Below are 19,940 nucleotides of genomic sequence, written 5' to 3' on the forward strand. Positions count from 1 at the left end.
ACTTCACTTTCACTTTTCACTTGCATGCATTGGAGAAGGAAATGGCAACCCACTCCAGTGTTCTTCCCTGGAGAATCCCAGGGACGGCGGAGCCTGGTGGGGTGCCGTCTATGGGGTCGCGCAGAGTCGGACACGACTGAAGCGACTTAGCAGCAGCAGCAGCATAGTAATAGAACATCATTTGGCAGAATTACTGGACATGACTCACCAGTTCAGTTCAGTTCAGTGGCTCAGTCGTGTCCGACTCTTTGTGACCCAATGCACTGCAGCACACCAGGCTTCCCTGTCCATCACCAACTCCCAGAGCTTACTCAAACTCATGTCCATGGAGTCTGTGATGCCATCCAACCATCGTATCCTCTGTCATCCCCTTCTCCTCCCGCCTCCAATCTTTCCCAGCAACAGGGTCTTTTCAAATGAGTCAGTTCTTTACATTAGGTGGCCAAAGTATTGAAGTTTCTGCTTCAGCATCAGTCCTTCCAATGAATATTCAGGACTGATTTCCTTTAGGATGGATAGGTTGGATCTCCTTGCAGTCCAAGAGACTCTCAAGAGCCTTCTCCAACACCACAGTTCAAAAGCATCAATTCTTCGGCGCTCAGCTTTCTGATAGTCCAGCTATCACATACATACATAACTACTGGAAAAACCATAGCTTTGACTAGACAGACCTTTGTCAGCAAAGTAATGTCTCTGCTTTTTAATATGCTGTCTAGGTTGGTCCAAGGAGTTAGTGTCTTTTAATTTCATGGCTGCAATCACCATCTGTAGCGGTTTTGGAGCTCCCCCCAAAAAAGTCAGCCATTCTTTCCACTGTTTCCCCATCTATTTGCCATGAAGTGATGGGAACAGATGCCATGATCTTAGTTTTTTCAATGTTGAGTTTTAAGCCAGCTTTTTCACTCTCCTCTTTCATTTTCATCAAGAGGCTCTTTAGTTCTTCACTTTCTGCCATAAGGGTGGTGTCAGTCTGCATATCTGAGGTTATTGATATTTCTCCTAGCAACCTTGATTCTAGCTTGTGTCTCATCCAGCCCAGCGTTTCTCATGATGTACTTTGCATATAATTAAGCAGGGTGACAATATACAGCTTTGACGTACTCCTTTCCCGATTTGGAACCAGTCTGTTGTTCCATGTCCAGTTCTACCTGTTGCTTCTTGATCTGCATACAGACTTCTCAGGAGGCAGGTCAGGTGGTCTGGTATTCCCATCTCTTTCAGAATTTTCCACAGTTTATTGTGATCCACACAGTCAAAGGCTTTGACATAGTCAATAAAGCAGAAATAGATGTTTTTCTGGAACTCTCTTGCTTTTTCCATGATCCAGCGGATGTTGGCAATTTGATCTCTGGTTCCTCTGCCTTTTCTAAAACCAGCTTGAACATCTGGAAGTTCACGGTTCACGTACTGCTGAAGCCTGGCTTGGAGAATTTTCAGCATTACTTTACTAGCGTGGGAGATGAGTGCAATTGTGCGGTAGTTTGAGCATTCTTTGGCATTGCCTTTCTTTGGGATTGGAATGAAAACTGACTTTTTCCAGTCCTGTGGCCACTGTTGAGTTTTCCAAATTTGATGGCACATTGCATGCAGCACTTTTCACAGCATCATCTTTTAGGATTTGAAACAGCTCAACTGCAATTCTATCACCTCCACTAGCTTTGTTCGTAGTGATGCTTCCTAAGGAGGCATCACATTTCTTTTCTTTCTTCCCACATTGTCATTACTTTTTCAGGAGTATTATTTATTTCTGAGTTCACAGAGCCAGTAACATTCAGAGTAACAATGTAACAATGTAACATTGTTACATATTTGTTTTCAAGTTTTCCAATAAATTATAAAAAGATAGCAAATACTTAGGCAATTAAAGAAGGCTATTTTCTTTAGCCTACTCTTAGGGGTCAGCTAGAAATTACTACAAATCCTACCCCTTTTTCCATTAAACTTATTTCAAAGCTTGGATTCCCCAAGAGTCTACAAGGGAAAGTAAGAAGTTAACTTAAGCAGTTAAGATGATGTAAGCCACCATCATCCCCCAAGGACTTCCCTGGTAACTCAGATGGTGAAGAATATGCCTGCAATGCAGAAGACCTGGGTTCAATCTCTGAGTCAGAAAGATTCCCTGGAGAAGGGAATGGCTACCCACTCCAGTATTCTTGCCTGGAGAATTCCATGGACAGAGGATTCTGGCAGGCTATAGTCCATGGGGTCACAAAGAGTCAGACATCCATAACTAAAAAAATTACCAAATAATTTTCCAGTGCATATGATTTTACTTTGCTTTTTCTCCACTAAAGTATGCAAAACAGATGTGAGAATGTTAGATTATGAAATAATTGTTAATTAGCAGGAGATAAAATCTGTGAAGGATGTATAACACAGCCAGCTGTATATTTGGAAAGGGAGGTAATGCATCAGTTACTGTATAATTGTCTTTCAATTGATTTTTTTCCAGGTGACTGAATTTTGTACAGAAAAAACACACAATGTGGAAGCTCCAAACCTACAAAACAAAATGTGCAATGGCAAAAGCACATGGGATGTAATCATGAACTCTACTGACTTTCAAAATACATCTCCCATGACAGAAATGAATCCACCGACTCAACCTACATTTTCATTGCTCAAGTCCAAACAGCGAGTAGTTTGTTTGGTACTTGATAAATCTGGAAGCATGTCTTCAGTAAGATTTTTATTTTTTAGCTCTTTTAAATTAGATATTTAAGCTAATAGATGTATAATTTAATCTTAGGTTTAGTTTTACTAAGCTAACTAAAATTTATTATTCTAATAAATTTTAATCAATGATTTTGTATGGACAAGCACTAGAAGATAAAATACTAAAATAAAAGTAATTTTTATATTAAGGTTATTGGATTATGGATGACATTTATTCTAACTTTTAGTTCTAACAAGAAATAATATAACTGAACAAAAAGAAAAAATGAAAATCACTCATGATTCCACCACTGAGCATAATTCTTTGTTTCTGTGTATGCACTTGTATTTCCTTCTCAAAAATGTGATTATCTTACATAATATTTCACAATATGATTTTTTACTTACTATACCTTAAACACTCCCCAGGGGAAAAAATGATTCCATGAGACATATTTTAATGATTGTATCATATGCACAAACTATAATTTAGTCAAATAACTCCTCATTAATGGACATTTTGATGATTTTCAACTTATCAAAAATTACACTGCAACAAACATTTTTGTGTGCATTTTAAATTATTTCCTTTGTTAAAGAAGATAGTATACATTTTCAGGGCTTTCCCAAGTATGACATGACTGACTTTTTAAGTTTTTCTTTAATATTTCTTTTTAATATAATGAAGTTAAATGCTAAAATACAGTAATCAATTATTACCATGCTCTCTGGCCATGAACTTTCTTTTCACCAGTCTGTCAAGATTGGAGGAAACTCGGGGATTGTTCAGACATGCCACAATAATTGATTCAGTGATTACTGGAATTATTTAATCCCTTTAGTTTAAATTATAAGAATTTGTCAGGGATATTAAAACAAATAGGGGCTTCCCTGGTGGCTCAGAGGTTAAAGCACCTGCCTGCAATGCAGGAGACCCAGGTTTGATCCCTGGGTCGGGAAGATCCCCTGGAGAAAGAAATGGCAACCCACTCCAGTATTCTTGCCTGGAGAATCCCATGGAGGGAAGAGCCTGGTAGGCTACAGTCCACGGGGTCGCAAAGAGTCGGACACAACTGAGCGACTTCATTTTCACTTTCTTTTCTTACAGGAAGATCGTCTCTTTCGAATGAATCAAGCAGCAGAATTATTCTTGATTCAAATTATTGAAAAGGGATCCTTGGTTGGGATGGTTACATTTGACAGTGTTGCTGAAATCCGAAATAATCTAACAAAAATAACTGATGATAATGTTTATGAAAATATCACTGCAAATCTGCCTCAAGTAGCTAATGGTGGAACTTCAATTTGTAGGGGGCTCAAAGCAGGATTTCAGGTAAAATAAAAATGCTTTTATAAGTATCATTTGCATTTATTATTACTTTTAATATTGTCCAGCTCTCTTACAAGGGTCATGAGCATACAGGTCTCTCATTTAAATAATTTTTTTCAATAGTAAAAGACGTTTATCTGTTTACACAATCAATAGCCAGACAAAAAATAAAAGATAATTACAATTGCAGGCCATAATCGGGACATGATTAAACTAACAATATAAAGCAATTACATACAGTTTGGGGGGGTCAAGCAGAGTGATGTGCTAAGTGGAAGTACCTACATGCACATGTTTTTATCTGCCCAGCCAGTCTACATCTTTTAGTTGATGCATTTAATCCATTTACATTTAAGGTAATTATGGATATGTACGGGCTTCCCTTGTGGCTCAGCTGGTAAAGAGTCCGCCTGCAGTGCAGGAGACCTGGGTTGGATCTTTGGGTTGGGAAGATTCCCTGGAGAAGGGAAAGGCTACCCACTCCAGTATTCTGGCCTAGAGAATTCCACGGACTGTATAGTCCATGGGGTTGCAAAGAGTCGGACATGACTGGGCAACTTTCACTTTCACTTTCATATGGTCCTATTACCATTTTCTTAATTATTTTGGGTTTATTTTTTGTAGGTCTTTTCCTTGTCTTGGTTTCTGCCTACAAGTTCCTTTAGCATTTGTTGTAAAGCTGGTTTGGTGGCACTGAATATTCTCAACTTTTGCTTATCTGGAAAGCTTTTGTTTTCTCCATCAAATCTGAATGAGAGCCTTGTTATGTAGAATATTCTTGGATGTAGATTCTTCCCTTTCATCACTTTAAATATATCATGTCATTCCCTTCTGGTTTGTAGAGTTACTGTTGAGAAATCACCTGATAACCTGATGGGAGTTCTCTTGTATGTTATTGGTCATTTTTCCTTGTTGTTTTAAATATTCTACCTTGTCTTTAATTTTTGTCAGTTTGATTACTATGTGTTTCAGTGTGTTCCTCCTTGGGTTTATCCTGCCTGGGACGCTCTGTGCTTTCTGGGCTTGGTTGACTATTTCCATTCTCATGTTAGGGAAGTTTCAGTTATTATCTCTTCAAATATTTTCTCAGGTCCTTCCTCTCTCTCTTCTACTTCTGGGACCCTCAAAATGTGAATGTTGGTGTGTTTAATGCTATCCCAGGGGTCTCTTAGGCTATCTTCTTTTTTTTTTCATTCTTTTTTATATATTCTGTTCTATGGGAGTGATTTCCACCATTCTGTCCTCCAGGTCATTTATCCGTTCTCCTGCCTCAGTTATTCTGCTACTGACTCCTTCTAGTGTATTATTCATCTCTGTTTGTTCTTTAGTTCTTATAGGTCTTTGGTAAACATTTTTTGCATCTTCACCATTGTTCCCGAGATCCTGGATCATCTTCACTTTCATTATTCTGAATTATTTTTCTGGGAGGTTGCCTATCTCCACAACATTTAGTATTTTTCTGGGGTTTTATCTTGTCCCCTCATCTGGGATATAACCTTTTGCTTTGTCATCCTGACTAACTTTCTGTAATGTGGCTTTTGTTCTAGCTGTGGGATTGTGGTTCTTATTGCTTCTTCTGTCTTGCGTTCTGATGGAGGAGGCTAAGAGGCTTGTGTAAGCTTCCTGATGGGAGGGACTGGCAGTGGGAAAAACTGGGTCTTGCACTGGTGGGCACGGCCTTGCTCAATAAATTTCAACCCAATTATCTGCTGATGGGTAGAGTTGTGCTCCCTCTCTGTTAGTTGTTTGGCCTGAGGCAACCCAGCCTTGGGGTCTACAGGCCCTAGGGTTAATGGTGACCTCCAAGAGGGCTTATGCCAAGGGGGGATGTTGGGTATCTTTTTTTGGTGGGTTCCAGCATCTTCCTGTTGATGGCTGTTCAACAACTAGTTGAGATTTTGGTTTTCTCACAGGAGGAGATGAGCACACATCCTTCTACTCTGTCATCTTGAACTCTCATTTAAATAATTTTTAAAGACATTCTATTGCCTATTGTTCTTACTCCTAAGGTACTACATTGCACTGAGGAGTGGTTAAAGGGAAGAAAAATTCTATGTAAACATAATCATCATGATTTTATTGAGAAAGTCTTCATTTCTTGATCATTCCAAAGTCCAAATTTCTATGAGGATAAAATAATGCTGTTAAAGGGATTTTAGATGAGGGAGATTACTAATATTTTTATATTATGGATAAAGAAAACCCCAGTTCATCCAATTAAATTGACATTTAAAATCACAAAAATAGAGGTAGTTGCTCAAGTATAGTATGAAACTCACAACACATAGGTAGAAGTTTATTGAAATAAAAATTGTGAAATCAAAAGTTGTGAGCAACTTTTTGAGCATTATATTAAACTGCCTCCAGTACTCATCTGAATCTCTTCCAACCTAAGATAGCCTCTGTTTAAGCCTATTTATATTCCTTCAGTCAAAAAAACAGAAAATTGTTTCCCTTCCCTGATCCTCTCACTGCCTCAGCTAAAAAGTAGAGATTATTACTCTCATCTGGGCCACTAGTTAATGCAAACTCCTAGATTTCCTCATGATGTTTATTTTCTGTAAAGCATATAGGTTTAAGAAAATACACAAGTTCCAGATCCAGACAAACCTGGGACTGTAATTCTATTATTCCCTAGCTAAATGACCTTGGGTGAGTTACTCAACTCAAAAAAATCTCAGTTTTCTCAATTAATGGAATATGAGAAGTAATACTTGTTGTTCTTGTTCAGTCACTAAGTCGTATCCAACTCTTTGTGACCACATGGACTGCAGCACACCAGGCTCCTCTTTCCTCTATTATCTCCCAAAGTTTGCTCAAATTCATGTCCATGAGTCAGTGGTGCTATCTAACCATCTCATCCTCTGCCACCCCCTTCTCCTTTTGCCTTCAATTTTTCCCAGCATCAAAGTGTTTTCCAATGAGTTGGCTCTTCACACCAGATGGCCAAAGTACTGGAGCTTCAGCTTCAGCATCAGTCCTTCCAGTGAATATTCAGGGTTGATTCCCTTTAGCATTGACTAATTTGATCTCCTTGCAGTCCAAGGGACACTCAGGAGTCTTCTCCAGCACCACAATTCAGAAATATCAATTCTTCAGCATTCAGCCTTCTTTATGGTCTAGCTCTCACAACTGTACATGACTACTGGAAAAACCATAACTTTGACTAGACTGAGTTTTGTCAGCAAAGTGATGTCTTTGCTTTTAAATATGTTTTCTAGGTTTTTCATAGATTTCCTTTCAAGAAGTAAGCATCTTTTTATTAATTATTTATTTAAATTGGAGGATAATTACTTTACAATATTGTGGTGGTTTCTGCCTACATCGACATGAATCAGCCACAGGTGCACATGTTCCCCCCATCCTGAACACTCCTCCCACCTCCCTCCCCATCCCATCCCTCTGGGTTGCCCCAGAGGCTTTGAGTACACTGCTTCATGCATCAAACTTGCACTGGTCATCTGTTTTACATATGGCAATATACATGTTTCAATGCTATTCTCTCAAATCATCCCACCCTTGTCTTCTCCCACATAGTCCAAAAGTTTGTTCTTTACATCTGTGTCTCTTTTGCTAAGGAGCAAACATTTTTTTTAATTTCATGGCTGCAGTCACTGTCTGCAGTGGTTTTGGAGCCCAGGAAAATAAAATCTGTCACTGTTTCCACTTTTTCCCCTTCTATTTGCCATGAAGTGATGTGACCAGATGCCACGACCTTAGTTTTTTGAATGCTGAGTTTCGAGCGAGTTTTTTCACTCTCTTCTTCCACTCACATCAAGAGGGTCTTTAGTTCCTCTTCATTTTCTGCCATTTGAGTGGTATCATGTGCTTATCAGAGGTTGTTGATATTTCTCCCAGCAATCTTGATTCTAGCTTGTGATTAATTCAACCCAGCATTTAGCATAATGTACTCTGTATATAAGTTAAATAAGCAGTCTTGTCACACTCTTTTCCCAATTTGAAACCAGTCAGTTGTTCCATGTAAGGTTCTAACTGTTGCTTCTTGACCTGCATACAGGTTTCTCAGGAGGCAGGTAAGGTGGTCTAGTATTCCCATCTCTTTCAGAATTTTCCACAGTTGTTGTGATCCACACAATCAAAGGCTTTAGCATAGTCAATGAAGCAGATTTTTTTTAATTCCTTTGTTTTTTTCATGATCCAATGGATGTTGGCAATTTGACTTCTGATTCCTCTGCCTTTTCTAAATTCAGTTTGTACATCTGAAAGTTTTTGGTTCACATACTACTGAAGCCAACTTGAAGGATTTTGGCATAACTTTACCAGTATGTGAAATGAGCACAATTATTCAGTAGTTTAAACATACTTTGGCATTGCCTTTCTTTGGGATTGGAATGAAAACTGACCTTTTCCAGTCTTGTGGCTACGGCTGAGTTTTCCAAATTTGCTGAAGTACTGAGTGCAACATTTTAACAGCATCATCTTTTAGGATTTGAAATAGTTCAGTTGTACCTCTATCACCTCCACTAGCTTTGTTCATAGTAAAGCTTCCTAAGCCCACTTGACTTCACACTCCAGGATGTCCATCTCTAGGTGAGTTACCACAGTATCAGGGTAATCAGTGCCATTAATATCTTTTTTGTATAGTTCCTCTGTATATTCTCGCCACCTCTTCTTAATCTCTTATGCTTTGGTTAGGTCCTTAGCACTTTGTTCTTTACTGTACCCATCCTTGCATGAAATGTTCCCTTGATATCTCCATTTTCTTGAAGAGGTCTCTAGTCTTTTCCAGTCTATTGTTTTCCTCTATTTCTTTACATTGTTAATTTAAGAAGGCCTTCTTAGCTCTCCTTGCTATTCTCTGGAACTCTGCATTCAGTTGAGTGTATCTTTTCCTTTCTCCTTTACTTTTCACTTCTCTTCTTTCCTCAGCTCTTTGTAAAGCCTCTTCAGACAACTACTTTGCCTTCTAGCACTCCTTTTTCTTTGAAGGAAAAAAAGCAATAGTACTTATTTAATTGCAAGAAATATGTCAGATAAATAAGTGTTCCCCTAATGTTCATGGCAGCATCATTTATAATAGCCTAGATATAGCAGCAAACCAAGTGTCTATCAAGAGATGAATGAATAAATAAGATTTAGTGTGTATGTATGTATTTATACACATATACAGTGGACTATTACTCAGCAATATGAGATTCTGCCATTTGTAACAATGTGGATGGACCTAGAGGGTACGATGCTTAATAAAATAAGTCAAGCAGAGAAAGACAAAAACTCTATTATCAATTATATGTAGGACCCAAAAAATTATACAAACATCATGTATATAGCAAAACAGGCTCACAGATATAGAGAACAATCTAGTGGTAACCAATGGGGAGAGAAGAGGGGAAGGTGCAAGATAAGGGTATGGTATTAAGAAATATAAATTACTATATATAAAATGAATACACAACAGGATATATTGTATAGCACAGAGAAATATAGCCATTATTTTGTAATGACTTTACAGTATAATTCATAGAATAGTAAATTACTATGTTGTATACCTGAAACTAATATAACATTGTAAATCAACTATAATTCAATAAAAATGATACGCAAGTACTCAAGGAAGGATTGCTATTAAAAATTATAATTCTTATATATGTTTATTCAATTCTAAAATATGACTGCACTATATCTTGAGAATGTGTTATAATGTTTGCACATATTGGTTCATAAGTTTTTCTTAATGTTTTGATATGTGTCATATGACATTTTGACCACAGACTATTGCTGAAGAGATTATGTCAAATTACATTCAAACAAATAAAAACCTCTTAATTACTTATGTAATGAAATCATATAAGCTTTTACTTACAGAATCATAACAATAATATCTGAAATTTATTGAGCATATTCTACAGTAGTGCCTATGTTAAATGCTTTTCATTCATAATCTTACTTTATTGCTACCATTAATTTTTAATCAGGCACTATTATTATGCCTATTTTGCACATAAAGAAACTGAGGTACAGAGTAATTAAATATCTTTCTCAAGGTCATATAATCAGTAATTGGCAAAACCATGATCAAAACCTGGTCTTTCTTACTCCAAAGTTCAAAAAAGTAATAATTACACTGAACTCTTTATAGAACTTTATTATAAATATTAATTATATTCATATTTTGGAGAAGGCAATGGCACCCCACTCCAGTACTCTTGCCTGGAGAATCCCATGGATGGAGGAGCCTGGTGGGCTGCAGTTCATGGAGTCACGAAGAGTTGAACATGACTGAGCGACTTCACTTTCACTTTTCACTTTCATGCATTGGAGAAGGAAATGGCAACCCACTCCAGTGTTCTTGCCTGGAGAATCCCAGGGACGGGGGAGCTTGGTGGGCTGCCGTCTCTGGGGTTGCACAGAGTCGGACATGACTGAAGCAACGCAGCAGCAGCAGCAGCAGCAGCAGCAGCAGCATACATATATTTTATATATACATATACTACAGAGAGACTAAACACTAGCTATTCAATTCATCAAAGGGAAGAGCTAGAATTTACTCTTAATGTCTCTGAGTAAATTGTGTTAGCCACTACTCTTGGTAAAAAATCAGGAAAATACCACCCTCCCAAAATTACAGTATTTGATAAATTCATGAACTTCCTTCTTCGTGACAGGTCAATGTTTTTTCCAGGAAATCCTAAGATTCTTTAATTATCAACTAAAATGCGTAAAAAGACACAAGTCACATCATTTAACTTTGTACACCTGCCTTCAGTCATGGCTTTACAAATGCTGTCTAGTCTGCAAATTACCAAAACTGCCTGGGTCATCAGGCTCCACCTCAAGTATCTCCTGAGATAATAATAATAGTTAGCACTCACTGAATATTTATTGTGTGTTAGTGTTCTAAGTGTTATATTCTTTCTGTCTTGGATAGCTTGAGTATATGTGAAAGCACTGTTAACATTCTGCCTTTGGAAACCTACAAGACCATTGTACATTACACTCATTTCCAAGCTAGCTCAACCTAGAATGACAACAGGAAGTTTCCTTTGGCCTACTCTGATGTATAGGCCTAAAGACTTTTCCAAAATTAAAGAAAAGGTTTATTCTTAGTTTATATGTATTTAGATAAGATATTCTCTAATTATTAACAATAGTCTGGTTTTCAACATTAGGCAATTATTCAGAGTCAACAGAGCACTTCTGGTTCTGAAATCATACTACTAACCGATGGGGAAGATAATGAAATACACTCATGCATTGAGGAGGTAAAACAAAGTGGTGTGATCATTCACACCATTGCCCTGGGACCTTCTGCTGCCAAAGAACTGGAGACACTGTCAGATATGACAGGTAAACCTTTGGAATAGAGTTTAAATAGAAAATACCTTTTCAGTTTCTCTCATTCCAGGGACTCTTTCCCCTTAAACTATAAACTGCTCAAAATTTTCCTGTCCTAAAAAATTCATCTCTACACATGTATACCTGTGGCGGATTCATTTTGATATTTGGCAAAACTAATACAATTATGTAAAGTTTAAAAATAAAATAAAATTAAAAAATAAAAATTCATCTCTGTCCTTTCCTTCTCTTCATCCTTCAAATTAATATCTTTCCTCACCTCATTTCACTTCTCTCTGTTTCTACCTATACTAGCTTCTTCTAACATTAGTCCACATGTGTTGTCTTCACTCATTTCTCTTCACTTTTTACCACCAAGATGGACCTCTGCTCTCATGGTTACTGGACTTACTCAACTGCAGTTCCAAAATTCTTACTCAGTATCTTACCTGCTCAATATTACAGTAGAGATTCAGCTAGCACTATTTTATTGAGGAGTGAATGTAAAATCTAGAGAATACAAATTATTTACCCAAGGCAATATAGTAAGACTGGGCTTCCCTGGTAGCTCAGCTGGTAAAGAATCCACAATCCACCTGCAATGCAGGAGACTTGGGTTTGATTCCTGTTTCAGGAAAATCCCTTGGAGAAGGGATAGGCTACCCACTCCACTATTCTTGGGCTTCCCTGGTGGTTCAGATAGTTAAGAATCCACTTACAATGAGGGAGACCCAGATTCAATCCCTGGGCTGGGAAGATCCAGGGAGGAGGAGCTGGCAACCCACTCTAGTATTCTTGCCTGGAGAATCCCCAAGGACAGACAGCCTGGTAGGCTACAGTCCGTGGGTCTCAAAGAGTTGGACACAACTAGAGAGCCGGACACAACCAGCAACTAAGCACAGCACAGCATAGAGAACTGAATACCAAATCTTGTTCTCTGCAATCCACTCTTTTCCAGCTCCTGACACTGAAGTTATCCCCCTCTTCATTAACTCTTGCGTCATTTAGTATCTGCATTTAATCAGTTTTAGGGCTTCCATGGTGGCTCAGAGGTTAAAGCGTCTGCCTGCAATTCAGGAGACCTGGGTTCAATCCCTGGGTCAGGAAGATCCCCTGGAGAAGGAAATAGCAACCCACTTCAGTATTCTTGCCTGGAGAATCCCATGGACGGAGGAGCCTGGTGGGCTACAGTCCACAGGGTCACAGAGTTGGACACGACTGAGCGACTTCACTTTCACTTTACTTTCACTTTCTTTAATCAATTTTACTTTATTCTACACTGTCATTCTCTAATTGTTTTGGTATATCTTAATATAACCAGAAAATAAGCAGCTAGTTTAAAATTGTCTTTAATTTTCATATCATTATTTGGTGATTAGATAAGCTTTACTAATGTGGCAAGCACTTAAATCTAATGATTGATTTTAAAATAATATTAACTGGCCAGTTTTTTTCTTTATTCTAAGATATTTTGAGCAAGGTTTAGTTATTGCAGGATTACATCTAGGATACTGACTTACTAAAAGTTCCAAAGGTCTGGAAAATTCATCTTTTGTAAGTTTAAAAAGAAAATTTTAAATGTATTTTATAGTATACTGATAAGAGTATAATATCAAATATGATTTTCCCACTTAAAATTAGAATCATATGGAATATGACTCAGCCATAAAAGAGAACTAAATACTGCCATTTGCAGCAACATTGATGGACCTAGAGATTGTCAAACTGAGTGAAGTAAGTCAGACAGAGAAAGACAAATCTATGATATCACTTACATGTGGAATCTTTAAAAAAAAAATGGTACAAATTAACTTATTTACAAAACAGAAACACAGTCACAGATGTAGAAAACAAATTTATAGTTACCAAGGGCAAAAGGAGCTGGGCAGAGAGAAATTAGGAGATTCAGTTCGGTTCAGTTCAGTCGCTCAGTTGTGTCCATCTCTTTGCGACCCCATGAACCACCAGGCCTCCCTGTCCATCACCAACTCCCAGAGTTCACTCAAACTCATTCGAGTTGGTGATGCCATCCAGCCATCTCATCCTCTGTCGTCCCCTTTTCCTCCTGCCCCCAATCCCTCACAGCATCAGTCTTTTCCAATGAGTCAACTCTTCGCATGAGGTGGCCAAAGTATTGGAGTTTCAGCTTTAGCATCATTCCTTCCAAAGAAATCCCAGGGCTGATCTCCTTCAGAATGGACTGGTTGGATCTCCCTGCAGTCCAAGGGACTCTCAAGAGTCTTCTCCAACACCACAGTTCAAAAGCATCAATTCTTCGGTGCACGGCCTTCTTCACAGTCCAACTCTCACATCCATACATGACCACAGGAAAAACCATAGCCTTGACTAGACGGACCTTTGTTGGCAAAGTAATGTCTCTGCTTTTGAATATGCTATCTAGGTTGGGCATAACTTTTCTTCCAAGGAGTAAGCGTCTTTTAATTTCATAGCTGCAATCACCATCTGCAGTGATTTTGGAGCCCCAAAAAATAAAGTCTGACACTGTTTCCACTGTTTCCCCATCTATTTCTCATGAAGTGATGGGGCCAGATGCCATGATCTTCATTTTCTGAATGTTGAGCTTTAAGCCAACTTTTTCACTCTCCTCTTTCACTTTCATCAAGAGGCTTTTTAGTTCCTCTTCACTTTCTAATTAGGATTGACATATAAACACTACTGTATATAAAATAAAGACCTACTGTATAGCATAGAGAAGTCTACTCAATATTCTGTAATGTCCTATATGGAAAAAGAATCTAAAAAAAGAATGAATAAATGTATTTGTATAACTGATTCACTTTGCTACATACCTGAAACTAACATTTTTTAATCAAATATATTTCAGTAAAAATTTTTCAAATTAAATAAAATTAGTATTATAAAAGTAATAAAATTCCATTTTAGGAGGACATCGGTTTTATGCCAATAAAGACATAAATGGCCTTACTAATGCGTTCAGTAGAATTTCATCTAGAAGTGGCAGTATCACTCAGCAGACTATTCAGGTCAGTATCTTAAAAAAATTCTTTGCCTTTTCACACTTGTAACAAATTTTTATTACCCTAAATAGTAACTTCTTTCTCTAATAAATAACTCATCTGTCTGAAAACATTTCAGGTTCCAGAAGAAAAACATCCTACTGAATTTGCTTTTTGTGATACTTACAGCCACTTTTTCTTTTGATTCTATTTTTAATCAATATAAACATCAACATAAGTCTTGGTTATTTTAATTGAAATCTTAAAAGTATATTTAGAATTTCTCTGAACTGACTAAACTTGGAAATCTTATTAACTGTAATAACAAAATCAGTCTCACGTGTTTGTTGTTTATATTTATGTTAACAGTTGGAAAGCAAAGCCTTGGCAATTACAGAAAAGAAATGGGTAAATGGTACGGTGCCTGTGGATAGTACAATTGGAAATGACACTTTCTTTGTTGTCACATGGACAATAAAAAAGCCAGAAATTCTTCTCCAGGATCCAAAAGGAAAGAAATATAAAACCTCAGATTTCAAAGAAGATAAGCTAAATATTCATTCTGCTCGTCTTCGAATACCTGGTATTGCAGAGGTAAGAATATTTTTTATTTTCTCCATGCTTTATCAATCAATTTTTAGGAAAAAATGAAGACAACATCTCATATAGGAGAGGGAAGATATTACAAAAGCTCTAAAATAGATGTTTGTTTGTTTGTTTTTTTAATTTTCAGACAGGTACATGGACTTACAGCCTTCTAAATAATCATGCCAGTCCTCAAATACTAACAGTGACAGTGACCACTCGAGCAAGAAGTCCTACTACACCCCCAGTAACTGCAACAGCTCACATGAGTCAAAATACAGCACACTACCCTAGCCCAGTGATTGTTTATGCACAAGTCAGTCAAGGGTTTTTGCCTGTACTGGGAATCAATGTAACTGCCATTATAGAAACTGAAGATGGCCATCAAGTAACACTGGAGCTCTGGGACAATGGTGCAGGTAATAAGAATATGCATCAACTTCCACTGAACTTAAAATTCTACTACAGTCACATGTCTTAGAAGTCAGGAGTTCCTAATATCCAAAGAAACGTACTTTAAGTGAATTAAATTTAATTGTAATGCTTTTAAAATTTTTTAATCTTTCACTTAGTTATCTTGTCTAGGCATGAACATAAGCATATTTATCGTCTTTAAATTTTATGAATAATTTTACTTTTCCCATATAACAGTACAATTTTTCTCTATTTTCATTAGTATCAGTGTTTTACATTTGCTTTCTCCAGTTTAGTTACATTTTCCTTATTTTGATAGGATTCTCTTATGAAAAAATAATAACTAATATTAATTGAATGTTTACCATGAATTAGACTTTTCCAATGTCAAAGGTTGGCAAGTGGCCAAACAAGACTTTGAACCCAAGTGGCCTGATTCTTGGATTCATGTACTTAAAAAATTGTGCTCTACTATCCCCCAAAATAGCTTCCATCACTAGGGCTCATATACAGTTGATGTTGTCATTTTTACTTTGTGGTATATCTAATATTATACTTCAATATCAAGGTGCTGATACTGTCAAGAATGATGGCATCTATTCAAGATATTTTACAGATTACCGTGGAAATGGTAGATACAGTTTAAAAGTACATGCCGAGGCAAGAAACAACACGGCTAGGCTAAGTTTAAGACAACCACAGAACAAAGCCCTGTATATACCAGGCTATATTGAAAATGGTAAGTGGCATTAAAATAGAAATATGTCATTTATCTAGGTAAATTATATGTGACAAGCATTCAAATTAAAAGGTATCATGGAGGCAGCACTAGTGGTAAAGAACCCACCTGCCAGTGCAGGAGATGTAAGAGACATGAGTTCGATCCCTGGGTTGGGAAGATCTCCCAGAGGAGGAAATGGCAACCCACTCCAGTATTCTTGCCTGAAGAATCGCCCTGAACAAAGAAGCCTGGCTGGCTACAGTCCATGAGGTTGCAAAGAGTTGGACATGACTGAAGCAACTTAGCATGGAAAACCTAAGTATAGAGTTATATAATCAACTTTATGTTTCAAAACCATATTTATGATGAGGGACCTAGTTTTGTTTACATCTCCCTTAGTTCATTTCAATTACACTGAAAAAAAAATTTACTGTGGCAAGCTTTTGCTATATACTAGAGCTACAGAGATTCTGATGAGCTTTAAAAATTGTGAAATTTATCAAATGCCTTCATATTTAAGCCAAAAATGTTAGTTCAAGACAAAGAGAAAAGTCTTGTTCCCAGGATTCTCTAGCGTAGAGTCTTTTGTTTATAGCTTCCTGTACCTTAAAGGTGAACTCTATACTTTTCATCAACATTAGGCTTTTCCAAATTCAAAAGTAATCTAAATGTTGTAATTCATTTTATAAAATGCCCATGCTCTTGGACATCAGTAAGCAAAGGCATTATATCGAACTAATCAATGATAATAGAGTACATAACGAAAACCTTCAGATCTTAAGTTTCACTTATATAACTTGATTTTTGCCCAGCTAGGTCATAGAACATTGAAGTCATCTAAAGTACAGTTTTGGAGAAGGCAATGGCACCCCACTCCAGTACTCCTGCCTGGAAAATCCCATGGACGGAGGAGCCTGGTAGGCTGCAGTCCATGGGGTCGCTAAGAGTCGGACACGACTGCACAACTTCACTTTCACTTTCAGAGCTACAGAGATAAATAAGGGGCCATCCTTGTCCTCAAAGAATTTAGAGTCAAGAATAAAGACAGATGGGTTAAACAACAGTACTAATATTTCATAATGTCTCCTCATCAATTTTAAAATAACACCAATAAAACAAGCTTTTTTTCCCTAAAAGTTATTACTTTTTCAATAGCTGCTACTATCACTCAATATTAACTCCTCTACAGCCGCAAATGAGATTACAAGAATAGATATGGCAATATGAAAAGTTACAAAATTGCTTTTTTGGTAGGTAAAATTATACTGAACCCACCCAGACCTGAAGTCAAAGATGACCTGGCAAAAGCTGAAATAGAAGACTTTAGCAGACTAACCTCTGGAGGGTCATTTACTGTATCAGGAGCTCCTCCTGGTAATCACCCTTCTGTGCTCCCACCCAATAAAATTATAGACCTTGAAGCAAAATTTAAAGAAGATCACATTCAACTCTCATGGACAGCCCCTGGCAATGTCCTAGATAAAGGAAAAGGTAAGTGTGATATTATATTTTAAAATATTATATACTAAAAGAAATCTCACAGGCTTTCATTTGCTCAAAATTTTCTAATGTCCTATTTGTAAATAACATGTATAGATTGTCTACTATTGGTCACCTGTTTTCATATGTGAAAACTTAAGCCCCAAGAGATAATGGATTGGCCCAAATTACTTCTGTATTTAATAAATTAGAAGTCTAACTCACTCTCATCAGACTCTGTTGTACCAAACTGCCTCTCACAACATGAACTATCTTAGAAATTCTTTGAGAAGACTGATTTCCTAACAAAGAAAATTTTTTCTATTTTTGTACTGTGCAAGTACAGTATTTCTGTACTTGCACAATTTCATTCATTCATTGACCTTTTATTGACTTTTCAAACACTATTAGGTTCTTAAGAAATAAACCTTATTCTCAACAGTTAGGTAGAGAAGATAATTCCTGAAAATAAAAGATAATTTTATAGAATATAATGAGATACACCATTGGATGGCCACTTGTATTAATAGTTGAAGGTTAAGATCACAAGGTATATTAAAGAACTTTTCAGGGAAGACTATCCCTAACCTAGTCTTGAAGAATGAAAGAAGTTAACAAATTTAGGTGAAGATGTCCCAGAGAGAGGATCACGAGCAGAGATTTGGCTATGGAGTTTGAATTAAATTTCAAGGCCAAAATATCTCATTCATTCAAAGTTCCTCATAATAAACTGCCCTCATTCCAAAAAGCCTAAATCACTTTTAGCTTTGCTTTAAATTTAACTGAATTAAATATTGAATGACTATCATATTCCAGAATTGTGCTAGAGTAGAAGATTCTCATGGGGTAAAGTCAATCTTGTTATTTTCCCTTTAAGGTGGTAAAATGAAAGTAATATGCATATCAACAGACACAATTAACTCAGAGCTTGCCAGTGCTTAAAAGTGACTTTCAATGCTCCTTCACTTGGATTATAATACACCCCTCACTATATGCTCTCAAAAGAAATGATGCTTCTTAATCTTTCTTTTCCTTTGTAGTTATATTTCTTTTTGTTATTATTACACAATGAAAACAGTCATTCTGAAGCCAAAGGAAACATAAAATACCTACAAAGAGCTCTTTGTACTTAAGTACTGAGACTCTTACCATAATAGCTTCTGAAATACAATATGACCCTTAAAACTATGGTGAAAATATATATATATACTTTCACTGAAAAAGCCATAAATGAAATTATATGACTATATGTTTAGTTCTAACTTGAATTCAGTTAAGATTAAGCTTTTAGATTAAGACTGGATTCATAATAAATGCCTTATGCTGCTTGCTGCTACTGCTGCTGCTACTGCTAAGTCGCTTCAGTCGTGTCCAACTCTGTGAGACCCCAGAGACGGCAGCCCACCAGGCTCCTCTGTCCCTGGGATTCTCCAGGCAAGAACACTAGAGTGGGTTGCCATTTGCTTACAGGAACTAAAAGAAGGAAGAAAGTATTTCATACACACATTGAAAAAGAAAGCACTTCAGTGTGTTTAACCTCAAACGCCTACAATACAAGAGATCTGATCTCCCTCTTTTCTTGTAACTAATAGGAAGATATTGTAGTTCTATCAAATTTTACCCTTAGGCATTACAAAAGGAGGTAGTAGCAGTATCTCAAAAAATAAATGAATAGCCTATATAATTTTGAATGAAAAACTTAAATTTACTGGGACCCAATTTCCATATCTGTCATATATGCAAATCAGACTAGATGACCTCGAATTACTAAAACAAGTAGATATAATTCTAATATTTTATGATCCTCTAATTTTGTCATTTTGGGCATCAACTGAATAAACATTTTTGGCCAAAAAGTAATATTTTTATTAAAGTACAATTGATCTACAACACTATTTTAGCTCTGAATACATAATATAGTGATTTGATGTATCTATACAGTACAAAATGATCACCACTTTAAATCTAGATACCATCTGTCACCATACAAAGTTACCATAGTATTATTGACTACATTCTCCATCCTGTACATTTCATCACCATGACTCATTTATTTTGTAACTGGAAGTTTGTACCTCTTAATCTCCCTTACAGATTTCACTCACTCCTGCCACTCCCCTCCCATTTGGCAAATACTTGTCCTCTGTACTGATGAGTCTATTTCTATTTTGTTATATTTGTTCATTTGTTTTGTTTTTTAGATATCACATATAAATGAAATCACATGGTATTTGTCTTTTCTATCTGACTTAATTCACTTAGCATAATACCCTCTAGGTCCATCCATGTTGTCATGTAATACAAGCTCTCATTCTTTTTATGGCTGATTAATATTCCGTTGTGTGTAAGTATGTATATATAGGGTTTCTGTAGTAGCTCAGCTGGTAGAGAATTCACCTGCAATGCAGGAGACCCCAGTTCAATTCCTGGGTTGGGAAGATCCCCTGGAGAAGGCATAGGCTACCCACTCCAGTATTTTTTC

The 19,940-nt window shown here is 36.9% G+C and overlaps 1 protein-coding gene and 1 non-coding gene across 2 annotated transcripts in view; both read left to right on the top strand.

Moving 5' to 3' along the window:
• The window catches only part of LOC105003283 (epithelial chloride channel protein), a 33,630-nt gene that overhangs the window by 10,917 nt on the left and 2,773 nt on the right, over positions 1-19,940 (top strand). The window contains exons 6-13 of the mRNA XM_010860337.1: positions 2,453-2,680; positions 3,764-3,988; positions 11,116-11,293; positions 14,186-14,286; positions 14,629-14,853; positions 14,993-15,263; positions 15,827-15,997; positions 17,234-17,470. Coding sequence (XP_010858639.1) covers positions 2,453-2,680; positions 3,764-3,988; positions 11,116-11,293; positions 14,186-14,286; positions 14,629-14,853; positions 14,993-15,263; positions 15,827-15,997; positions 17,234-17,470 — 1,636 coding nt within the window. The remainder of the gene's footprint in view (positions 1-2,452; positions 2,681-3,763; positions 3,989-11,115; positions 11,294-14,185; positions 14,287-14,628; positions 14,854-14,992; positions 15,264-15,826; positions 15,998-17,233; positions 17,471-19,940) is intronic.
• TRNAC-GCA lies at positions 3,544-3,615 on the top strand. Its single transcript has one exon. It is a non-coding gene; the product is annotated as a tRNA-Cys (tRNA).

Source organism: Bison bison, unplaced genomic scaffold, assembly GCF_000754665.1.
Source record: "Bison bison bison isolate TAMUID 2011002044 unplaced genomic scaffold, Bison_UMD1.0 scf7180017864466, whole genome shotgun sequence".
NCBI lineage: Eukaryota > Metazoa > Chordata > Mammalia > Artiodactyla > Bovidae > Bison > Bison bison.